This window comes from Psittacula echo (assembly GCF_963264785.1).
Source record: "Psittacula echo genome assembly, chromosome: 4".
NCBI classification, from domain to species: Eukaryota; Metazoa; Chordata; class Aves; order Psittaciformes; family Psittacidae; genus Psittacula; species Psittacula echo.
In genome coordinates, this window is record NC_137738.1 from 15,458,787 (window position 1) to 15,482,894 (window position 24,108).

At 36.7% G+C, this 24,108-nt stretch overlaps 1 protein-coding gene across 1 annotated transcript in view; it reads left to right on the top strand.

Annotated features, from left to right (window-relative positions):
• USH2A (usherin) overlaps nucleotides 1-24,108 on the top strand; it is a gene marked incomplete at both ends in the record, with an annotated part of 378,822 nt that overhangs the window by 213,128 nt on the left and 141,586 nt on the right. Inside the window, one exon of the mRNA XM_080614877.1 lies at nucleotides 10,299-10,478. Coding sequence (XP_080471003.1) covers nucleotides 10,299-10,478 — 180 coding nt within the window. The remainder of the gene's footprint in view (nucleotides 1-10,298; nucleotides 10,479-24,108) is intronic.

Below are 24,108 nucleotides of genomic sequence, written 5' to 3' on the forward strand. Positions count from 1 at the left end.
TGAGGCCTGATCATCTTAAATAATTTTCAAAAGATGTAAAGTTGGTATTTTAGGGTTTTTTTGGAGGGTGGGGAATATTTATCATCTTACAGTAAAAACAGCAATACATTAGTAAAGACTACATTGTAATACATAAAAGCAAGAGAGAGTGTTCAAATTGTCCAGAATTCTTCAAATTCCTGACTTTTGAATCCAATATAAATGTTACATAATGCATGAGAGACTTCAACCTACCAGATGTCTGCTGGAAGTACAACATGGCAGAGAGGAAACAGTCCAGGAAATTCTTGGAAGGTGTGGAAGATAGCTTCCTAACCCAGCTGGTGAGTGAGCCAACTAGGGAAGATGCCTGGTTAGATATGCTGTTCACAGAGAAAGACTGGTGGGTGATGTGTTGTGGTGTGATGTGGAGGCTGTCTTGGGCAAAGTGATCATGAAATGGTTGAATTTGCAATCTTTGGAGAAGTCAGGAGAAAGGTCAGCAAAACCTTAGGCTTCCAGAGAACTGACTTTGGTCTGCTTAGGACACTGATTGATGGACTCCCTTGGGAAACAGTACTGGTGGACAAAGGGGTCCAGGAAGGCTGGACACGCTTCAAGAATAAAATCTTCAAGGCGCAGGAGCAGGCATTCACTACATGCCAAAAACCAAATTGGCGGGGAAGAGACCTGCCTGGCTGAAAAGGGAGATAGTGCTGGAACTCAGGAAAGAAGAGAATCTATCATCTGTGGAAGAAGGGACTGTTGCCTCATGAGGAGTACAGGGATGTTGTTATGTAGAGAGAATATTAGAAAGGCAAAGCCACAGCTGGAACTAAATCTGGCCTCTGCCATAAAAGATAATAAAAAATACTTTTACAAATATATGAGCAATAAAAGGAAGGGCGAAGAAGAACATCCATCCTTTGCTGGATACCAGGGGAAGCCTGGTGACCAAGGATGAGAAAAAGGCTGAGGTACTTAATGCCACCTTTGCCTCAGGCTTGAGTAGTCAGACCAGCATCCTTCGGGTACTCAGTCCCCTGAGCTAGATGACAGAGATAAGGAGCTGATTAAAGTGCCTGTAATCCAGGATGGAGTGGTTAGGGACCTCCTGCTCCACTTGGACATACACAAGTCTATGAGGCCAGATGGGTTCCACACAAGAGGGCTGAAGGCACTGACAGAGAAGCTCGCTAAGCCGCGCTCCATTACTTATCAGCAGTCCTTTGAAAGTACTTGTTAAAATACAGGAAGGAGCTTTGTTGAGTCTGTTTCACCATTCCGATCCATATGTACATGTTTTCCAAAAGAGTATTTGTTCCCAGCAAACTGCATATAGGGATCAAATATGATTTTAGAAACTGAGGGCTCTGTCCCGGTTCTGCAGTGCTCAGGCAACATGTTTCTCCTGCAAAGGCAAGTTGCTCTGCCTCAAGTCATTTAAGTCCTGGTTTCTCTGTGGAAGAAGCCTTAAAGAGGAATTTGTTTTGCAAATGGTTAGGCCAGGGCATGAAAAACTTGTATTACCAGACCGCAAACAGCTTTTCTCTCTTAAAGCGGAGTTAAAGTTCTTGTAATTGTCTGATATTCTTCCAGTTCTCAGAGGACTTGAGGAGGATAGAAAGGTGACAGAACCAGACCTATTTCCTTCAAGTAGTTTCTTCATTCAGCCCCATTTTCCCTCAGGGTGCTTTAGATTATGTACAGGGTCATTTTTAATTGCATCTGGATATCTGAAATTAAGTTCTTGTACAGGAAGAATCAGGTATTGCCTCTTTTCCAGGGCAGACGGAGGAAATTCTTATCTTCCTACCTGTGTCAGATGACTGCATTAGCACAAAACCCGAATCCAAATCTGTAGTCCCCTGGATGTTGTGGTGCATTTGAATGCAAGTTTGACATAAAGAGAATCCTTAATTAACTATATGCCCTTAGGGAGTTTCACAACACGAAGTTGCAGGCTTGTACTCAGAACTGTTTTTTGCTCGTGAACGTAGAAGGCAGTGTACATTATTTTTACTTTGGTTTGGTATTTTTTTACTTGTAGCTTCTGTTGTTGACATATCATCCCACTGTTCTTACTTTTCAGCAATGTAGTTCATCTGTTATTTTTGTAAAGGGTAAAACTATTCATCTGGTAACTGCTTATTTAGAGATGCTGTACCAGAAACCTTCCTTGCAGCCTACTCATTCTCTTGGCAAACTGCAGAATGCTGACAGCAGAAGGCAACATTTTCTAGTAAAAAGAAAAAAACCCAGCTGCTACATCTTTATACAAGTTGTCTTTTGCATATATACATTAGAATGTTGTTCATCTAAGCTTTTTAGTTTAATATTTACTCTCTCTGTAAATAGATGAAAACATAGATCATCTATTAATTTGGCTTCTATTAGAAGTTTCATCTTACAATTGTGATTGAGCACAGTGCTTTCAGTGCACTCTTCAATCAGAATTCAAATATGTTAAGCTTCAAGCTAGTGCATGCAAGCAATGTCTGCTGGGGGAAGACATGCCACCTGCATATGCCAGCAGAAGTGGGGAGAAGAATACTGAAGCCCCTTAATGTTCCTAGCCCATTTTGTGTTGAAGAGTAGAGAATGGAGAATGAAAATTCTGTGGGATGTTTTTTCGAAGCTGCAGAAGAAGGGTGTTTTACATTTAGATCTGTCAATTTAAAAAGAACAATTTTTGAGAACAAAATGTGTTTCAGAAATTACTAAAACATTTCTGAAAGACTTGTTAGGCCAATTTTCATACAATGGATACAAGTTCAGATGTGCTTTAATATTAACAAGAAAAATTCTTTTTCAAAAATGGCAGTATAGTCATTCCCTAGATGAAATCAAAGCATATGATTTATTTTCAAGACAAGCTATTTCTTAAGAACAGCTAATTTTTTCCTGTTGTTGAGTTAGTTCTTAAGCCTTTTCTCTTATGCAGCTGAACATTCAAGAAGCTGGTACCAAAGAAGTATGAACACTTTTTCCATAGTAGGTAAATATCAGGACTGTGTTTTCTTCCTGCCTTTAATCACTTACCAAAGATGTTTATAATGGGATGTGTTCCTGTGCCAGGGATAGACCATTATCTATTAAGGACAGGTAAAGTCATCCCAACTTCACTCCAGTAGTTTAGGATTGTGCAGTAGTCTTAAGCATTCTGCAACCTGAAGTCCCTAGCAGTAATCCTTGTTTATTTTCTTTAATACAATAGGCACACAAAATTTGGCATTACTAATAAGAAAAATGATCCTTTCTTCAAGAAGCTGGCCTAAGGAGAGTAGAGAGCCTTGGTTTTAAAAAAAGACCATTCAGAAGGAATTCGAATATGAGAAATCGTGGATATTGGATATAACCAATGCTGTTGGTCATTTACCAGTTACCTTTGTTATATATAAAGAAATATTTAATGTATTTCAGTTTGTTGTACACTACCTAAGGTACATTAGTGCCTTAATATTACTAATACTACTGACCCTGAACCTGCTGAGGCAGTGTTTTCCAGGGCCTCTCTGGAAATATTTTCTGTTATAATTCTCAACCTCTTATTCTTGGATTATTTTTCATCTGGCATTGCACCTGAAAACCCCAATACTGTTGTTACAGAGAATCTTCATGGGAGCCACTATGACACTGTGAGAATTGCCTCTCACCACAACATCTTTACTTTCCAAAACCTAGTACACAACAAAGTTGATAATACTGATTTAAATGCTTGATATGTATTATCCGTTAATATACATATGCAGATGTTTAGTGAACAATGAACAATGCTTGCACTGTGTTCACATACTCCACACAGTACACATGGCATCATAAATGGGAACAACAGGGAGCTTGAACACTTCGCAATGGAAAGTATATAGTGGCAGAGAGACAGCACGGCGAGAGTCATCCCCACTGTGAGCAACAGCACTGGCATATTCATCATGGTCACCTGCATCAGAGAGATCACCTCCCTGCTCCCAAAGTAGGGTGGTTTTCTGTGAGCTTTTAGCTGCTTTTCAAAGTCAAGTTTTTATCTTTCCAGGTTTTCATATTTCATCCCATTCCTCACCCATTTAGTGTGTCTCTCTCCTTAGTTTTTGCTACCAACCTCAGTAATAAAACTCAATAATTCTTAAAGATGTTTGAAGGACGTGGGGGGGGGAAAGAGGATGAGTGATCCATTTCCAAACAGTCATGTTTTAGAGAAGGGCTTAGAGGTATTTTGGCACTGAGTAATATGCCAGTTAAAGTTTTATTTGCATGGCTAGAAAGCTTAGTTTTGCATGCGCTTTCGAATTATTATTTGAACAGCTTCACAATATACCATCTACTAGCATGATCTCCTTCAGTACCAGATATGCTTCTCTTGGTTGACAGTCTCCGTTTTCTACATTGAACGATTTCTTTGGTGAAGACTAGCATCAAACTGTGGATAGTGTTTTAATTGATCTTCTGTATCTCTGTTCACATAGTTATGTTTTTGTTACGTATACACTGGTCTGTTTTTATATTGTACTGTGTGATGGTTTTAATGTTGCAAAGCAGAATGTAAGGCTGAACCCTATTTCTGTGAGGAACGTATTATCAGTTCTTTACAGGCTGAAATTCCTAGTGACTGCCAGTAGCAGGATAGTCTCTGAGACTATTCCTGCTCCCTTGGAATAGTCTAGGGAATAGCAGCAATCTTCTGGAGATGGCACAGGTAAACAGTATTGAGTAAAAAGGAATTTGCCAATCAGTTCTCCTATGAAAACAGTCTTTTAGTTAATGAATGTCTTCCAGAGTTTTTAACCCACACGGAGGCTGAGGAGGCTACATTGACAGTGCTTAGGTATCTAAGGAAAATCCTAAAGGCAGAAAACAATTTATGACCTTGGACATAAAATTATTAGTATCAACAATGTAAATACATGGCATGCAAATATATGTAATCTGACTATAGAGCTTGCACAGATGAAGAAATTGCATTTGGATACTTGTCTGTGTTGGTTTTGAACAAATATGCTTCTCTAGAGACTAATGTAAACCCCACATGTGTTCTCAGGTAGAGAAGGCACAATGAAAACTGGAATTTGACAGTCTTTAATGAAGTTTTTATTTGAACTGTATTAGGGGGGATCAAATAGGTTTTGACTATGTAACTTTCTAGTGTTGTACCAGGAAAATCAAGATACTATGACTGGTCATCCTCTATAAAAGATGATTGTGTGCAGTTGATAAGGGTCATTTGTGGTACTCTACCTGGTTTTAACCTAGATAGGCTAGAGGGAGCTGCTCTACAAGTACAATACTCAGCTGTCTGATTCTGTGGTTCATTTATGATGCCTCATGTAAGGTGACTGGAAAAGCCAAAAGAATGCCTTATGTCAAATAAAAATCCTAGATCAAGTTTAGAGCTTCATTCCTTACAGAGTATTACAACTAAGTGTAATGGCTTTTGACAGTATTGAATTTTTTTATATCACTTCTTTCCGCTAACTCAGCATTTTGAAAAAATAAAGTGTTCTCCCTTTGTGATTGAAAGGGTTAAATAGTACCAATTCATTACCACCCACAAAAGGATTTATTTTGTTCTCATAAATCAGTTTTATTCCACATTTTTATTATTCCCTTGGGTCAGCTGATCCAATTGAAATCAATACAAGTGCAAGTGACACAATCAATCTAGATATTTGATTATGGATTTGAGACTCCCAGTTCTGCTTTGTGTGTTCAGCTAGTCTCCTTCTGATAGTGTCCCTGGAGAATGGAAAATTCTTATTGGCATCCATGAATTATGGGCATAGATTCAGAAACCAGATACTGCGATAATCTCTATTTAGGTACTACTGCAGCTAGAGAAAGAATGTTTGACCCATGGAAAAAAAAACTTGAAGATTTTTAAATCTAATTGTTTATGCCTTTTTTCTTACGTGTGTAAAATCGCTTGTGAAACAAACTTTATAAAAAAAATCTTATCTATCATTTGTCTATAAAACCCCTCAAACAAAATGGATGAAATCAATAATTATATGCTCTGTCATCACAGACATCAGTTTGAACAGAATAGTTCCATGTTGTACCATTTCCCGCGCTCCTGACAACCTTTGTCACATGAATAAGATATCAGAACACTAATGACTAATATACAGGATTCTGTGTCTGCTGATACTATACTGTACTTCTGTGACCTTTTCAATATTATGTATTCCGATTGGCTGTCCATTTCACCTCTTTCCCACAAGTTAATAAGGCTGTAAAAAGGAGAGAACTTGAAATCACCAGCCAGTCAAATTACAGAATATTGAAAAGGTCAGAGCAGTATAGCACACATGAAAAAATTAGGGAATATATGAGGCATTAAAATTCTTGTGACAATGATTATAAGAAGAATGGAAAAGGGATATCCGTTTCTGTTATTTCAATCTAGTGAACCCCATAGGATGATGAGCCCAGGACAGCAGTAATTTATGCACCACTGACCCACAGGAGCTTTATTCATCTGTTTTCAGGGGTAGTAACAGGAATGCTTGGGAGCCCCTTTCAGAGGGTCCACCCAAAACCATAGTGAACCTTCAAACACAAATATTCATCAGCTAGTGTGCTGTGTGAAGCTTAGCACTTTTAAACAGTGTTTGATGGAGCTTGTATTGGTATATCTTTTTTACATGAACATGTTATATTATTTGACTTTGTTTCAAGTATACTTGGTTTTTTAAGTGTTGATATGGATGTCCTTTAGCTGTAATTTCTTCATTTGGATGTTTTCCTGAAACACTGAGATGTTTTGATCTGGTATAAACTAGAAATAAACTGGTGTTTCTCAAATACCAGACCTAGCCAGAGATCCCTCAGAAACACCAGGGGAAATACGAATTCTCATGAGTTTGAAGGCTAGTAAAACAACAAGCCCATCAAGGTGCAGAAATACTGAAAGATGGATAGAGCAGCCTTTCATGTTTGCAAAGGCTTTAGGCTTTTTTGTGAGGTTATAGGAGATAGTGACTCTGAACACCTTTCCATCTGAACTCATCTTTCGGTGCAGGAGCATCTAAGTGTTGAAGGACGTGGTAAGCCAGTTCTGGGACTTTGATTTCTGCTTCCTGAGGTTATTAGGTTAGGTCCTAGTTAGATTGTTCACATTAGCTGTGTCTTGAGGGGATCTTTCTTGTTGGAGTGCTGGTGACTGTTCATGGCAGGAGTTACAAGAGATAAATGTGCAGGAACAAGGAGGTATGCTGGTAGAAACCACTTTTCTGAAGCAAAATAATGCATCTGAGTGTCTGAGGCAGCTGCTGTTTAGATCTGTGGCAGAATTGCTGGTAGGTTACAGTGGGACCTGTGAGTAGGATGGAGAGGAAAACACATAGGAAAAATGGAAGAAGAGCGGTCTCATGGACTTCTCTCACAGAGTCCACACTGAAGCAGTCTAGGCAAGGAATGGCAGAGTGATACAACAGGGTTATTGCTGTGTCACTTGCTGTCAGGCTGAACCTATGTGTCTGCGTTTTCCAGCCCCACTGAAGGCAAAGTTAAAGCAGTGAGAAGTGGCAAAGCTTCATATTGCATCTCATCCCCAGTAAGGCCTGCATTTTAAAAAAGTTCCTCTAATATTATACGTGCCAGTAGCAGTAAGTTACCTGGCTGGGAACCGGGATAAAATTCTTTTTGTCTGTGTAAAATTAAGGTTAGGAAACTTCTGAGTACTCCTCAGCTTTTTATTAGAAGCAATGAAACATTTTGAACTGATATGTTGTCTATCTCATTGTGAATTTGCAAGTTCATTTTTGACCTGAATAAAATGGTTATGTAATTACATACTTCTCCTAATTATTCGGTAATTATATACTTCTTATAATTGCCGAGTAATCACTCTGCTATAACTAGAATGTAATGTTACAACTAATTGTATAATTACTGTATATTAATGTTGTTATTCAGGCAACTTGGAATAGAGTGTTATCCTTTAAATTCTTTTCCTGTTACTCAAAACTATGTTTTTAAAAAAGACAATATAGTTAGCCACTGGAAGAAAGATTAATAGTGAAATAAAAATACCAGCAGAGGAAGTACACGCTTTCATTCTGGGCTCAGGTGGATGAGAGTAAATATTAACATGTTAAGACTGTACCATTGATAGAAAAAGTTTAATTTTCTCATGAGTTGAGCACATAAATTGGTGTTAGGGACCCTCCTTTTATGCTTGAGATTTGTATTGATCTCATGTGCCTTGATCTGTCAACACCGGATTTTTAAACTTTCCTTCACATTATAGGTGAAACATTTAAGAAATGCACCTCTTTTCACAACCAGCCGAGTCCTTAAGGACCTTCAGAATCTATGTCAGTTGGCCATTTCTAATGGCTTTATTGTTATTAACAAAACAATGGGTGCACATGTTGTTGGGTGTGCTTCACAAATAATGTGTCATGATCTGCCTTAAGGTGCACAGAAAAACTGTGATAGATAACGGGGAAAATGTGCTTTGTTGGATTGTTTCTACTCACAAATCTCACATAGGGACAGTTTCACAGATGTGCAGAAGGAGGGTTTGATATGCAATTTAAGAGCTAAGATCAGGTAATGCAGAGGCATGTTTATATTGTTGGTTGGGGACATAAGAGTAATCCTCGACAAAATAACTCTGCTTCTGCAGAATTGCTATGTCTGTATGTGGAATGTGTAAAACATGGTGGTGGCTCTTGCATGATAAGAAGCTTTGCCTCCATTGCTGTTTATAAAATGGAGTCTCTCAGGCTAATGTAAAATTCAGTGAAAGCCAGAATAAATCCATCAGTTTTCGTGAAGTTTTATTCTACATTCACACTACTGTTGTTGTTCAGGTAGTCTGGTGCTACGGCATGGTGTAATCCAAGTAGAATTTGAGCAATGAGAAACTAGACTACAAGGCAGATTTATAAAGCTATCCCCCTCCCCAAAACCTCGAAAGTTTTCCGTATGTTACAAGCAGAATAACTGAAAACACCTTTATGCATCAATGTGAACATCACAATAATGGAATAGCTTGCACCTGTACCATAAGTGAATCACAGTTTTTTAATAGGAATCCTTAAGTTAGAAGAAAGTCCAGGTCGCTCACCCATGGTGAAATGTAATGTAAACATGACTGAAATATACTGCATATGCACGTTAGTGCACTTCGTAGAAATATGGACTATTTGAAAAACTGTTTCAGGTTTAAAAGTATTTCTGTTTTAATAGTTCATTTGAAGCTTACAGAAGGATGAGTAAGTCCAACGAGTTCCGGTTAAAAAAATAATTAAAAGAGATGTTCTAAGGTGGTTTTTTTAAGTCTTATTTAGATTTTGTAGAGGACTCAGATGTGAATATTCAATCTTCTGCCCATGACAATGCCTTAGTTAATTTAAGATATTATTAATAGTTATATTCTGTTTAATCTTATCCTCATAGCAGTGGTCTCAGACTTGTGTGAGTCTGTTGTTGTTTGTAATGCAAAATTTTCATCAGTTTCAATGTGAGAGCTCTCCATGGCATGGTGGATAGTAGTAATAATATTAGCCATTGATATAGCACTTAACATGTTCAAAATATTGGGTAATCTTGCAGCTTTATTCTCAGATATGTGAGTAAAATCTTCATCAAGTCAAAAAAGGTTGTTACTTGACATACATTTTACTATTATTATTATTATTTTCTAGTCTTACTGATACAGTATTTTGGAAAGTTTTTTGCTGTGGTTATTTTTGTAGGGTAAAATATTGTCTTATCGTGAGTTTGAGATCTTCAAAGGGTTGTAAAGGACATGTAGGTTGCTGTGGTGTCCTCTGATAATGTCAGCTGATAACTGAATACTTCAAATCCTTGTTTTATCATTGAGAGGACTGCAGGCCATGCTGGAAAGTATGTGTGTCTTACTGCAGATGACTAATTCTTATGTAAGCAGTTAGCTTGTAACTCCTAAGGTAAGCAATTTTCTAGTGAATTCAACAAGTTTTACTAATCATTCATAGGCATAAGCATTAACCTTAATGCTTTAATTTGCAGCTATCACAAACTGTTCTAGAATATGAGTAATTTCTGAAATCTGGCTTCTGTTTGCAGTATATAGCAGTCAGCTTTGCAATTTTATTATTGATTAATTTAGTTTCTAAGAAGTTTTACAAGTACCACAAACTGTTGGCAAAAGAAGGAGAAATTGGTGAATAATATGTTTTCTTCCAAATAGGACTTTTTATTTTGGCATTTAAGGTATCAATGGCAACTTTTAATTTAAGTACAAATAAGACTTAGTTCATAAAGACAATGAATTATAGCAGTTGCAAGGTCTAATATTTGTTCTCCCTGTACCCCTTCTTTTTCCCTAACAGCTAATGCTAATTATTCTATTGTAAATGGTACTCGGATGTTATTCAGCAGCAACGAATCCCATGTATGGGTGCCCATTAAAGGACTGATTCCATTTTCTAACTACACAGTACAAGTGAATGCTTCCAACAGCCAGGGCAGCTTGATAAGTGATGCTATAACAGTAGTCATGCCTCCAGGAGGTAAGTATGAAAAAGTGCTTTTTCTCTTCATGTAACAATTACCAAATAATCTGCTGAACAAAACATTATGTATTATTGCGAGTGAAGAATGGAATTTCAGAAGAATAGTATTAGTAGTTCTTACTAACAAAATTGTTCTTTTCAGCTTCTAGTTTGTCACATTCTTAGTTTAAGAGCTAGAGAATGAAAACAGGTAGTTGTATCGTTAACATGTAATATAGGTTAGAAGTGCACTATATACTTCATTCCGTTTGCTGTGAATGGTGCTGTATTCATGGCTAATTTAGTCTAAGAATATAAAAGAGGTCACCTGCATGTTGTAATCTGTTTTAGAGCTAAAGTTGCAAGTGCTGACAAAGATCTCTTACTGGATAGACTTAGATCATTTATTTAGTAATAAAAGCCATTGGTAAAATATCAAGCCAGAATCCACTAGCTGGTGTAGCTGTAAGTCAATTGCAATGTGCTGATTTACAGTGAATGAGGATCCAAGCCATTCTGGATGTTATCTTCATTAAAATTTCAAATAAAAAAGACTTGAGCAAGTACTCCCTAAACACTGTGCACAATTTATTTTTATTTGTAACTTTTTTATGAAAGCTTAAATTTATAGCTGATGTATATGTGTTCCTGTTGCATTCTCTTCTCATGAACATCCTAGTGAATTAATTTTTGTTGAATAAATGCCAGTGGCAATAATGAATTTAAGGCAATTTTGAATTCTAATGTGAGAGCTCAACTTGATCTTGAGAGGTGTAGCTGTAGCTGATCATCAGGAATAATGTAGATTGATAGAACATTTGAAAGTAAAATAAAGAAAAAAAGGCAAAGGGAAACAAACAAACAAACAAAATCCCATAAACTTTACATCTTAAAACTACACTTGAAACAGTTTGCTTTTAGGTAGATGGATTGGCTTTGGGGCCAAACCAATAGAACAGCTTCTGAGAAGTGAACAAATAAAATGCAGAGTCTGTATGACGCATTACTGAGGAATACAGAAAAGGTAAATTCCCAGAAGATTTTATACTTTTCTAATCTGATTGCCAAATTACACCTAATATTAACAAATATACACTGTCATATAACAATAAAACTGTTTGATTGCTTTCTTAACACAGAGAAGTTAGACACTGAGATTTCTAATCCCAGTGTCACACTTCAGTTTTGCATGTAGAAACAGCAAAATTTGGTAGTGAAAATATTACCAAAGGAGTAGGTAAGGGATCTTTATAGATGGGCAAGGATGTGTACAAGTTTATGACAGCTGTTAAGATACCCTTTCTTTCATCATTAGATTGTTGTTGATTACAATTAGAAAACTTATAGCTTTGAAATTATCTTTTTTATGACCTTGTGGTAGTTTAAAAGCAATACCTCATTGATTAAATAGGTTTTAGCTCATGCTTCCTTTTAGTTAATGATCTGAAAACATATTACCCTGATTTACACATAAAATCATGCTGAAAAACATGTGGCATTCAGTAGGATATGTGTGTTTAAGTAGAGTTAAATTAGCAGTGAGAGTTATTAACAAAATCTTCCATACTACTATCCAGTGGACTGTGATCTGTGGTGAAATGAATAATAAATGAAGCAGTGCATATGAGAGTACTCTCACTATATGTGTGCACACATGCAGACACACATGTGTATATCTAGGCAAATGTATGTGTACTTTACTATGATGTTTATGATGATGACTTTTTGGATTCCGTACAATCCCATTGCATGCTAAATTATAAGTGTAATGGTAATTTTGCACTGGGCTGTGTTCAGTGCCTTCACTTACAAACACTTTGTAAATTGTTAAACAAAATCTAGATGCTAGTAAAACCAGAAGGAATTTTATTTTCTGTGGGGTGTCCTTCATGAAGCTAGTTGGAAGACTATGTAAGAGAGTGAGTGATAGAGAACAAAAGAGTATTGCATTCTGAAGTTATTGCAGGTCACAATTATGATCCAAATTTTCTTTCAACATGCATTTCTTTAGTTTCATTTTGTTTTTACTTCAAAGGCATTGCACATGATAGAAAGCACACTGAATCTTTGATGTTATCTGATTGAATACACCTTCATTTCTCATCAAGCTGATTTGCCACACTTAAAGTCAATGCTTAAAAAAAAAATCTCAGAAATAAGGAATTTATTTTATCTTAGCTCTTGAATAAAATTGCAGTGCAGGTTCAAGTGTTCTTGGAAAGATGAAAAAAAATAAAAACTGAATCCTGATGTTAATCCATAAATATGAAACTTTCTTTTCACCCTTACCCTGTAGTGGTCTGGAGTTACTAATGGGGTTAGGATTTCAACTCTTAATAGGACATGGTGCATTAGTGTTTTGTATGCATGGAATTCAGCATTTAGTGTAATAAGTGGTTGACATTGGTGATGTCCCTTAATTTGCTTAAATCTAATTGGCTCTTTTATCAGTCAAACCTGTATGGATTGGCAATTGATCAGAAAGGGTCAGCCATGACTGTGCATGTACTTAAATGCTGGAACCACCAGTTAAAGTCACTGTTTCATAATAAGAACCTGAAACCATGAGAACAAATTATCTTCAGAGTCAAAAGGCAAAAGAAAGCATAGAGGTTTTTTCAGGATGTTCAAGTTCAGAACAAAGGCATTATGGAGTATATAAATTTTAAATACACTGCTTTTTGCCTGAAGACTTAAACCTTTTTTTCCAGATGAACTGAAATCTCTGAAACTGTCTGTTACATCAAAGAACTGCATAGAAAGCTAAAAGAGATGGAAGAAGCATAAAAGGGCATAGTTTAAAATGATTAGTGACAGATTTCATACCGCATAGAAAGAAGTTAATATTTTTTAGTTTTATATTTTTTCCAAAAATAATAAATTTGTTCTATTTATCTTGTCCTAAACTGCTTTGGGAGAAGTTGTAAAAAATAACATACTAGCTGGTGCTTCACATTAATTTGAGGTTGCCAGCCAGTAAAAAATCTGGAGAATAAATTGAATAGGTAAATAGGTGAATAATTGAATTAGGTAAATGAATTGAAATTATACAGGGGATGTAAATCTGCAGAAATCTGGGAGAAAATCTTCTGTACTGAATTCTTGGTTATATATTTTCCTTATTAGTGAGTGCTATTTCTGGTGTAGTGGCACGTAGAAGACCCTGTTAATTTAGGATTTCTTTGTAATAAGAGATGGTAAGCTAACAGCAAACAAAGTTGCAGTCACTAGAGTTAATAGCTTATACTCCAGTTAAGTCCATTTGTTCGCTTCCTTCCGTCACAAGAGCCCTAATATGTAAGGGAATGAGAAGTGTGAGCGGAAAGAAAGAAGATAGATTATGTTGGAAAAAGTAGATGTAAAAGAGGTATCAGAGAGACACGAGCTGCATTTCAGATGGGAAGCAGGAATATGGAGGCTCAATCACTACCTCCAAAGCACGTAGAAGGACTAGATTCCCAAGTAATGACAAGAAATATGAGGCTCGCTGTGGATGATAAATCTGTATCCCATTGCAGAGTTGTCTTTGTGTGGTTGCTTCTGTTGAGGATTGCAAACCATTTACCTGGTGCTGACTTATCTAGAGAAAAATCTCCAAGAACTGATATATATTTCCTTTGTAAAACACAAAAGGGAAGAGACTCTGGAAGACAGTATTTGCCTAAGCAATGAAGGGTCTCTTTAATCTCTGTCATAATTTATGGAGTATGTTTGTTTCTATGCTCTGTGATTTGCACAACATAGGAGTGTCTAGTAAAAATGTCAGATTTTGCCTTGGATTCTTAAGAACCTTTCCTTTGCTGGTCCCTTGTTTCTGTATGGGATGCTGCATGGCTCTGCCTAGAGGCCTGGGTTAGTTTCCAGCAGCAAAAAGTGAGCCTACTTACTTGTGGCTGTCGATGTTTGTACAACATCTACAGTCCTGCAACCAGAGGATTTTAGCCACTGTTAGTTTAGGCAGCAATGCCTTTGGGACTGGATATTGAACCTGATCGTAGAATCATCACTGGAATTATGCAAACAATCACATCATAAAACTTACATTCACATCTGAAAGTGGTCATGAAAGTTGATCACCGAAGCAAACAGGCCTCCTTAGATGAATAAATATTCAGTAAACACAAAAGGACGCTGTTAGGCCAGAATTATTTAGGAAGAAAAGTCAAACCGGAATATGCTGGAGTTTTTCCCTGTGAGACAGGTTTGGTTTTTCATGATGCTCAGTATCACACTAAGAGTCACACTGTAAAACTTGTTTTGAGAGAATTTACTTCAAATCTTAGGTGTTTCTGAGACATTTTTTTTATTTACTCTTGCCTTCTTCCTTTCTTTCTTTTTCCTGTAGGCTTAGACTAAAACTCAGCAAGATTCTTTATGTTCTGTATCTTCTGTTTCTTTTCCATTTTTCTTTTCCATTCTCTTATGTCACTTCTTGTAAAGTTAGGTTAGTAAAAAAAGGATTTAAAAATGGAAAAATAAATGAATCTTGGAAGAAAAATAAAAAAAAGCTTCTCACATCAATGTTATATTCATTGTAAAAAGATATTTAAAACAATTCTGAATTCTCAACAGTTTGCATGATACCTCTATAACTTCAGATTAATATGATCTCTGATTTTGATGAAGAACAGGAAATTTTAAGCAAAATTGTGAAGAAGTTGTCAGGAGTGAGGTGAGGAGTGTTAACAAAAAGTTCTTAATGAAAAATTGTGACCATATCTTTTCTACAGGTAGTTTAAGGAGAGACAGCAGGATAGAGCAGGGAGAGGAACACCTCTCCTACATCTCTCATTAATGGCCTAGCTAATTAAAGAGTGTCAGCAGCAAGCTGTGTAAATTGTCCATTCCAGTTCTTTTTGTCCAGAAAGATGATTTCATGGGGATATAAGAGGAGGACTTCAAAACTGTTTGTGTGGAAAACTGAGAGTTGTTCTAATGAAGCAATAATTCTTCTCTAACCTCTGCAATATTGAACTGATTGTCATTTTCATTAGTTCTACTTTCTTCTTCTATTCCCCTCTCCCAATCTGTTCAGCACATCTTTAAGCTCATCCTGAGTCTATTCTTGGTTTTGGGTGGCAAAAGAAGTGAGAAGTAAGTCTCATTCCTGAAAGGTTGTGCCTTCAGACTCCAGCAACTGGAGACACAAAAGTGCCCACTTTCCTGAATTGCAGTGAGTTGGGGCTCAGCCTAACTCCACATATCATAAAGTACTGCCTCAAGGTTGCTTTAAATTGGGCCTTAGTATAAGTTCCTACTCATAAAACTCGGGAATTCCAGAAGACAATGACACTTCAACTATGATTGCTTCCTTCCCTTTGTCCCTGCACCCTGTCTTTTTGGGGCTAGGCAGATCTCCTATAGCTAGGGCTATGCTGTTTACATGCCCCCAACATACATCACTTGTAGCAGCTCTTAGGTTATCTGTCTTCTGGAGCTGCATGAAACAGAGCAAGAAGATCAAAACTGCAGTTTTAGTTGCCTTGAAGAACATTGATTGTCTTTTTCTCTTGCTTGGAGAGTGCCAGGTGAGAAAGGAAGAACTGTGGAACAGCTTGAAATAGTCAAATGATCATCTCTAAGCTATCAATTAACCTCAATGTGGAGGTCTCACTTCAGGTCTTTCCAAAATCTTAGGCTTATCATGACGTCCATGCTGTACTCAAAATCTCTTGGAAGAAATCTGTGGTAGAGAATTCATGCTGGAAACTACAGCTTGATTGTACTTCTAAAAAACAGAAGACTATTTAGCAGTGGGGAAAATGGGCTGTTGTGGAATTTAGCAACAGATAATTATTTAAAATGATAACCTACCATCATATAAATCTATTTCAGAGCAGTTTCAGTTGTACATATAAAAGGACACAATTTAGATGAAGTATGAAATTTTTATATAATCTTAATCTTATTCATGGTTGGGATTTTTTTTAATTCTTTGTAAATCTAAACCAGTTCAGTACTCCAATTAAGTTCAACATTCTTCATGTGACAAATTAGGTGGTTCTGTTGAAGGAATTCTACAGTAAAATGACATTGAAATTCTTAGTGAAAACATGCAGAAGACTTTTGAAAAATCACACCATGATTCTTTTCTTTATAACTATTTTCCAGATATATGCAAGAATTGGAATAATTTTTGTTACTTTGCTGTGATGATTTGCAGTGCTTTTGTAAAAAGCTCAATTTATTATATTTATTTTTGACAACTCCTGCCCCTGTAGTTTCCAGAATAAAATGGCATTTTCATTAACTGTCATCAAGGCAAATGTCTGTGGTTTGGTGGTTGTTTTTTGGTTGTTGGTTTTGTTTTGGTCTTTAGTTTTCTGCACTTGAAGCAGCTAGACTATGGAAGTCAGCCTTCTTATCATAAAAGCATTTTTCCTCCATATAGTTAATTATTTGTTCTGGTGGCATTTTATGTTTGATTTTTTCCTAGTATAGTGCTCCTTATTATGCATCATCTCTCAGGTTGTCTTTGGGCTAGTTGACTGAGTACCTAAGGAGAGATATGCTTCCCTATAAAGACCAAAAGGGGGAGAAAAGGGAAGTTGAGTGAGAATCAGTCATCAGAGTCACCATTTCTCCTCTGGTATCCATATGATGCACAGTTGTCATACGCTACCCTCTTTCTTACAACAAAGATGACTGTACGTGTCTACAGCCCTCAGTGATTCCTGACATTTGACAGGCTTTCTTCACTGTGTTTTTCTTTCTGAAAAGAAAGTGTGCAGATGCACACATAAAAATATGTATGTGATTGATATATTAGTGTATAAATGTTCATGCATGCATTCTGGGTTTTTTTGTCTTTTTTTTTTCCTGTGGACTTGTATGTAGGTCTTATTCATTCTTCTGACAAAGAAATACTTATTCTTCAATTGATTCCAGGTTAGTAAAATAAAAGAGAAAGGGAATTCATGTATTCCATGTTATGGTGGGATACATCTAGTATTGAATTATGTTAATTCTTACTACTTTTTATACTGATATACTTACTCTATGATTTTTACAAGTCTTTACTAATTCAGCCTTCCAGTAGGCTTCTAAAATGACTATGGATTGTTATTCCCATTTTACATATAGACAGAAAGACAGGCATTGTGTTATCAAGGGAAGGTAAAAAAAGATTTTTATATTCATCCTCATGCTGAGAAGTGTAATATACATGTCAGAAAGTCTGTCAGCCTTCCTTCTTGTCCCTCAGCTTAGACCTGGGGATTGCCTCTCCATGAAGAGTGTGACCATAGTTAAATGCAACCATTGTGTACATAGTAAATACGTGAATTTAGGTTGGCTGATTTTATATTATGTAAACAGCTCTAACAGAATATGAAGAAAGAAATGAAGTTCAATGAGTAAACAGATGGCATTCTATAAAGAAAAGCTACTTCTGTATTCTCTGTTTTAACTTTTACCAAAATTGTGAGTGCTCTTACATCCTAAGAAGCTTGTCTGAGAGGGTTATGCGTAAGAAATTGATAGTGGTGTCCTAAAAATTCAACAGGAAGCTCCTGATGGTTGTAATCTGAATTAATCAGCTGTAAATTTTCTGTGATGAAGATTTAGCCCTTTCAGTCTATGTTTTAGAAATGAATAAAGGAGAGGAGGTTTTTCCTTTTTCTTTATCTTTTGTCGAAAGATTGAAGAAAATCTGTATTGTAGAGAATAATGTTGCCAAAGTATTTCTTTCACCTCAACATCGGGTGAATTGTATGTGCAGACTGGAGTAAATGTTTTGACATGTCTTGTGGCATATAAGGCAAAACACAGACAGCCTGGCTTAGGTTTGAATGAAGCGTAATGTTGTTATTAAGACTTTTAATCAATTAGGATGCCCAATTTTGAACAAGAAGACAGTAGCCAAGGTCTTTTCAGTAAAAATACTTGAGAACAGGTTATTCATTGTTGTATATTGACACACTTCCACCATTTGCAGTGCATTTGTGTGTTCTTCAGCATTATCCAAGGAAATGAAGCCAAGAGTTAATTCATATAAATGGTTTGTTAAGAGTATCTAGAACATCCTATGTCAATGGGTCGAGTATAAAAGGTTGTGACCCTTTTCCCCTTTTATCAGATAACTCAGCTGTGTATTTCACACAATTATTTCCATGTGTGAATAGGCTTGTCTGAATTGCTTTTTATTCACCTTAAATATTAAAAATTTTGCTTCAGTGGATAACACCTGGATCATATTTCTGTCAATTGAAATGCTACTTTTAGTGGGGGACCAATCCATAAAAAGTTAGGGATTTTTGCCACAGTTAGGTGGAACAGAGGTGTCACCTTTCCTATTCTGTCACAGCTCGTCTCAGAGCACTGGCCAAAAGAGAGAGATCTGTATTATTCATTCTAACAAACATTCTCATCTCCCACTTGCCAGGCAGTGTGCTAATTTCTGGGTTCATAAGCAAGGAAGGCAGACTACTGCCCATCTTTCCTGTTGAAACTACTACAAGGGAGGGGGAAAAACAGTCTTACTGGGGGAGAAGACAGAGGAGGTGCTATGGTAACCCAGGGCTAAAGGCACTTTTCAGGCTGGGGTGAAGCAATGTATATGTCAGCAGCAATGGGAGCAAGAGAAGCAGGTACTGAGTTCTGGACATTTGTGGATCAGTGCTGATACTCAGCATGAGCATCAGAACGTGATCCTATTGCTATTTTCTAATACAACTTAATTTATTGATACTGCAGTTGTTGAACTAGACTGTAACATGAAGTGACAGCCATAGCATTGTAGTTGGCAGTTGTGAGAAGTGATAAGAATTCTTGTTTACTCTGTAAATGTGATAGTTCAGATTTGCCAGCCTCTGCCTCATGTGTTACATTAAGAGAACAGCATACAGTGTTTTGTTGCTATTTTCCTAATTACAATAGTTTTATTTCCAGAACTAAATTTTTGATTCTGCTCTTTGCCATTGTGCAGATTACCCCCCTGAGAATTTTGATGAATGGCAGGATTTGGTTATACAGGAAAAAGCACTTCATACCGTTAATGATGACAGATACAATTAAATGAATTCTCTGCCAACTCCTTTGATGCACACAGATTTTCCCCATTAATATTGATGGACTTCAGAGTCACAAGCACATGTTGGGAGGGGAGCAAGCCCTTGAATGTTGTATTTTGCTCTTTGTGGAGCTGCCTATATCACTTTGTCTAAATGTAAGGAAAGCTGCTGACAGTTTTTGTATATTAAATTATAACTGAGAACTAATTCAAGGATCAAAGACGCTCTTTGGGAGACATCACTTTACTGGTAGGAAAAATCATTACCTTTTTTTACCAGCCTCATGTATTTGTACTGTATGCCTTGGAAATATCATTCCCTACAGTTTCTGAATCTTGATGTTTAATTTAACATAAAGGTCTTTGAGCAGCAGAATGGGAGGGGGGCTTCTGCTAGTAAAGCCTCGTAGAAGGAAATTGAAATGTACATGTTTTTTCTCATTTATCAAACAAGTGCAAAAATCTAAACTGACATTTTATATCAAATGAATTATGAACTGTGTACTTTGTACCTAAGGGAACAACTACTTAATTAGACTTTTGTTAAAAAGAGAGAGAGAGGAAAAAATACACTTTTAATAAAATATACAGTCATTTTTTGTATTTTGTCCGAACCTGACACATGCTGTACTTTGCAGAAGAAAACCAGAGTATAGGCCACTTCAAAGGCTATATTCTTTGAATACCTTAGAGTGAATTGGGAAGCAGGTTAAGATAACACAAACCAGAGTTTCTACTTAATAAGTATTGTTGCTTTGATATTTTTTGTTTTCAGCTTTGTTCACCTTCGATGAACAGGAAAATATAATGTGCTTTTTAATAGCTTGAAGATTGAAGTGAAGTAGTTAATAATGATTATTACTATTTTTAAGCTTCTATTTGTAAGTATATGGTTGACACTGAAAAACACTTCCAGGGAGCAAAGTTTTAGAAGGCACTTGATTGAACTGCAAGAGGTAAATTTTCAAAGAATTATATACTCAGTATTTTAAAGGTATGACTTCCACTGTCTTTAGATGAACAACATTTCTTGCAAGCAAAGAGGAGACTCCCAGTCTGTAAAGTTAGAGGTAGCAAAATTGGTAAGATTTTGCACTTTCCCAATTTCTGAATTTCATTCATGACTTTCAGTGGGAATATGTTTATTTCAATGGATTGGCATAGAAGACACTTTGATATTGTTGTGATAAGAATCTACACCTTAGAGAAAATGGGAAATGAGAAGATAAAATTCCATGGTGTCTTTGACAATACATATCATAGTGCACTCCTTTGGCACTTTTTGATATATGAACAAAATAGTTAAGAACTAGTAGCTTTTCTCATATCATATATTTCATAAAGATATCTTTCATAAGATTAGGTAAGTCAGAATATACAAAAGCTTTCAGAAACTCTACAAGCTTCTTGCAGAAAACAATGGTGTATGAACAGCAATTGTGGGAATATCATACCATGAATGTATCACAAAATCTGAACCACAGTGAGACCAGCTATGTTTGTAGCTTTAATATTATTTCCTATCAGTACCATTAGGAGACTAAAACCAAAACTGAAATGAGATGTACTAATGATGGCACATCCTCAGCTGAGATACCCAGATGTACTCACACCCAAGGAGGCAGTGCCTTGGTCTTCGCAAGCTTGCAGTAATGATAAAGTCATCTGATCCTTTAATGTGAGTCTCCTGTGAAAAGTGGTTTATTTATTACACTAGACAATGGGTATTTCTATTTAGAAGTAAGGTGATCATTTTTCCTCATTTATATCTTATATTTGCTTTTATTATTCAACAATACTGATTTTCTAGGTGTTCTATTTATACATCATTATATTTAGAATCATGGAATCATACAATAGTTAGGGTTGGAAAGGACCTTAAGATTTCTAGTTCCAACTGCCCTGCCATGGGCAGGGATGCCTCACACTAGACTGTGTCACCCAAGGCTCTGTCCAGCCTGGCCTTGAACACCACCAGGGATGGAGCATTTACTGCTTCTCTGGGCAGCTTTGCCCAGCCTCACCACCCTTACAGTAAAAAACTTTTTTCTTATATCCAATCTAAACTTCCCCTGTTAAAGTTTTAATCCGTTACCCCTTGTCCTGTCACTACAGTCCCTAATGAATAGTCCCTCCCCAGCATCCCTACAGCCCCCCTTCAGATGCTGGAAGGCTGCTGTGAGGTCTCCAAATATCAAAACAACACATAAATGACACTAGAAATGTGGCAGTGTAAATGCACATTCCTGTTACAGAAAGGGAAGGAAAAGAGATGGCAGCTTGAGGGGGTTCAATGGTTTCACAAAGCCACAACAGAGAGCTGGTCCCCTCCAAACATGCTGGAGAGTCAGAATTCCTGCTTGTGTTGTCTGTGGAGGAGATGAGAGGGATGGGGACAACAGGTGAATGTGAGAAAAGCCATTTCCTTCTTCCTCAACACCTGCCTCTCATTTTCCCTATAAAAAGACACTGACAATGAGATATCTTTTTGGTTACTGCCTATGGCATAAGGAAGTTAATTAGCAGCTGTGAATCAAATCCAGCTGTGTTTCCTAGATTGCTAGGAGCAGAAACTTTGAGGAAACTTCTTTCCTTCTCTTTCTGCAAAGAAAGGAAAGACTTTGAGGGGGAAAGTGTCTCTTACAGTTTCATTTGTTTCATGGACAAAAGGTAGTCCAGTGACCTGGATTCTGCAGGTACCTGTAGGACATTCAAAGTATAATAAGACTGCACCACCCACTGTGCATAGTGGCTCCCTAACACCAGCTAATCTGTCATCTTGTCAGGTATGTTTTCTATTTATGGAAATTTTCAAGCTTGGACTGCATCAGAAATGGTAATATTCCACAGCAGAAAAAATTATGGATTAAAAATAACTACAGGTAATTTTATTGCAGATCTAATTTGTTTGCAAACCTGCATTTTTCTCCAGTCTGTAGATTTAAGGGTGTGTAAAGTGATTCTGTCAAAAAGCACATCAGCTGTTAACTTCAGTTTTCTGCCAGCAGGGTACACTGTTCTGTGACTAACAGTACTGTCGCATTTATACTGCAGGAGTGCACACAATGCACTGAACCAGGAGACTTCTTATTTAACGAGAACATTCACATCTTTCTAATACCTCACTTTCTTTAGCATTCAGTTAGGTTTCTGTAAGTTTATTTCACAACACGTAGTGGAGTTACAACAACAATCAGTTGCAGAAGCCATGTTCTCTTGTTCAAGTGGAATGATGTTTTCTGGTTTGGAATATCCTATGTTATCCTTTTGCTTTTGGTCATAGAATGAAACAATATTAAAAAATAATTTTCACAAGCTTATGTTTCAGACAGAGGCTTAGGCTTCTGGTAACATCACCACCTCCTTGCCTTTTTCTTTCTTCATCTTACGTGATGTTAGAATCCCTTTAATTGAAGCATTAGGCTGAAAAGGAGTTCATAGAAAAATCATTTTGTGTATCTTCTTTCCTCAAAGCCATAAATTGTCTCATTTCTGGCAAAGCATTTGGTTTCTCTGATGAAGATTTGAAATCTTTTTTTGCATCAGTTTAATCCCATTACTGTATGTCCTGTTTTCCAGGACACAGAGATTCTCTCTTTGCAAAACTTCTGTGAAGTTGAAGATTCTTATGTCCATCCCTTTGCTCATCTATTATTCTTAAAGCTACATAGTTTAAACTTTCTTCCCTGGTCTTTTCCCAACCATTAGTGATGTAATTTGCTTTGTTGTTGTGGTTGCTTTTGGGAAGCCCTCTTTTCCAGAGCTATCTAAGAACTGTTTAGTTTCAAACACGAAGTAAAAGGATTAAAAGCCAGCCTCCAGCTCTTTGAAATTTTGTCATCAACATTAAGAAAGAAGTTTCAGTTTAGTCAAGTATTTCCTTGCCAGCAGTCTATGAGACTCTAACCAGAGGTGTTTTCACCAATGTGGAAGCTAGCATACCACATATGTGCCTCTGGTCATAGCTCTCTGCCTGCGGATATCAAATCTAAGGGAAGCTGTAAGATTTTGAAGGTAATGTCAAATTAATTCACCTTCCTTCTTTCAAAACAAAGAAACAAAGAAGTCCTTAAGTTAATCTAAAGCTGCTTCAAGAAGGAAGCTGAAGCTTCTGCATGAAGATAGACAGGATCTTTGTTCCCCAAAGTAAAAAAAAAAGGCAGATCTGATAGTTTCTCAAAGCTATGTCACAGAGATATTTAATTTTCCAGTAGCCAGAGTCACAATTAACCCACAGGAGCTGTTTGTTTAATTGTGGTTTCTGCCTGAGTTTGTAAAACCAATACTTAACGTTTTTTCCTGATAGTGTTTTTTCTTCAATTAATTTTGTGATGTGACAGTTATTGGCTAGACATTCTTTTAAACAGCCTGCTAAATAATTAGTTTTACTGGGTAGTTATAAATTCAATTCAGTGTCTTTATTACAGGTATTAAAATCATTACTCATTGAGCTAATTGCTTATTGGCATTCTTTTTTAGCTTTGAAAGTGTAGCAAAGTTCTTGCTGAACAGCATGGATAAACTTCTACCTAGCGTGTGGAAAGAAGGTAGGTAGGTTACTCCTTATGTAAAGGTAAAGGAGACAAATCTATAAGACATTTTCGTATGGTTGACCTCAGTAAAATAAAACACTTAGGA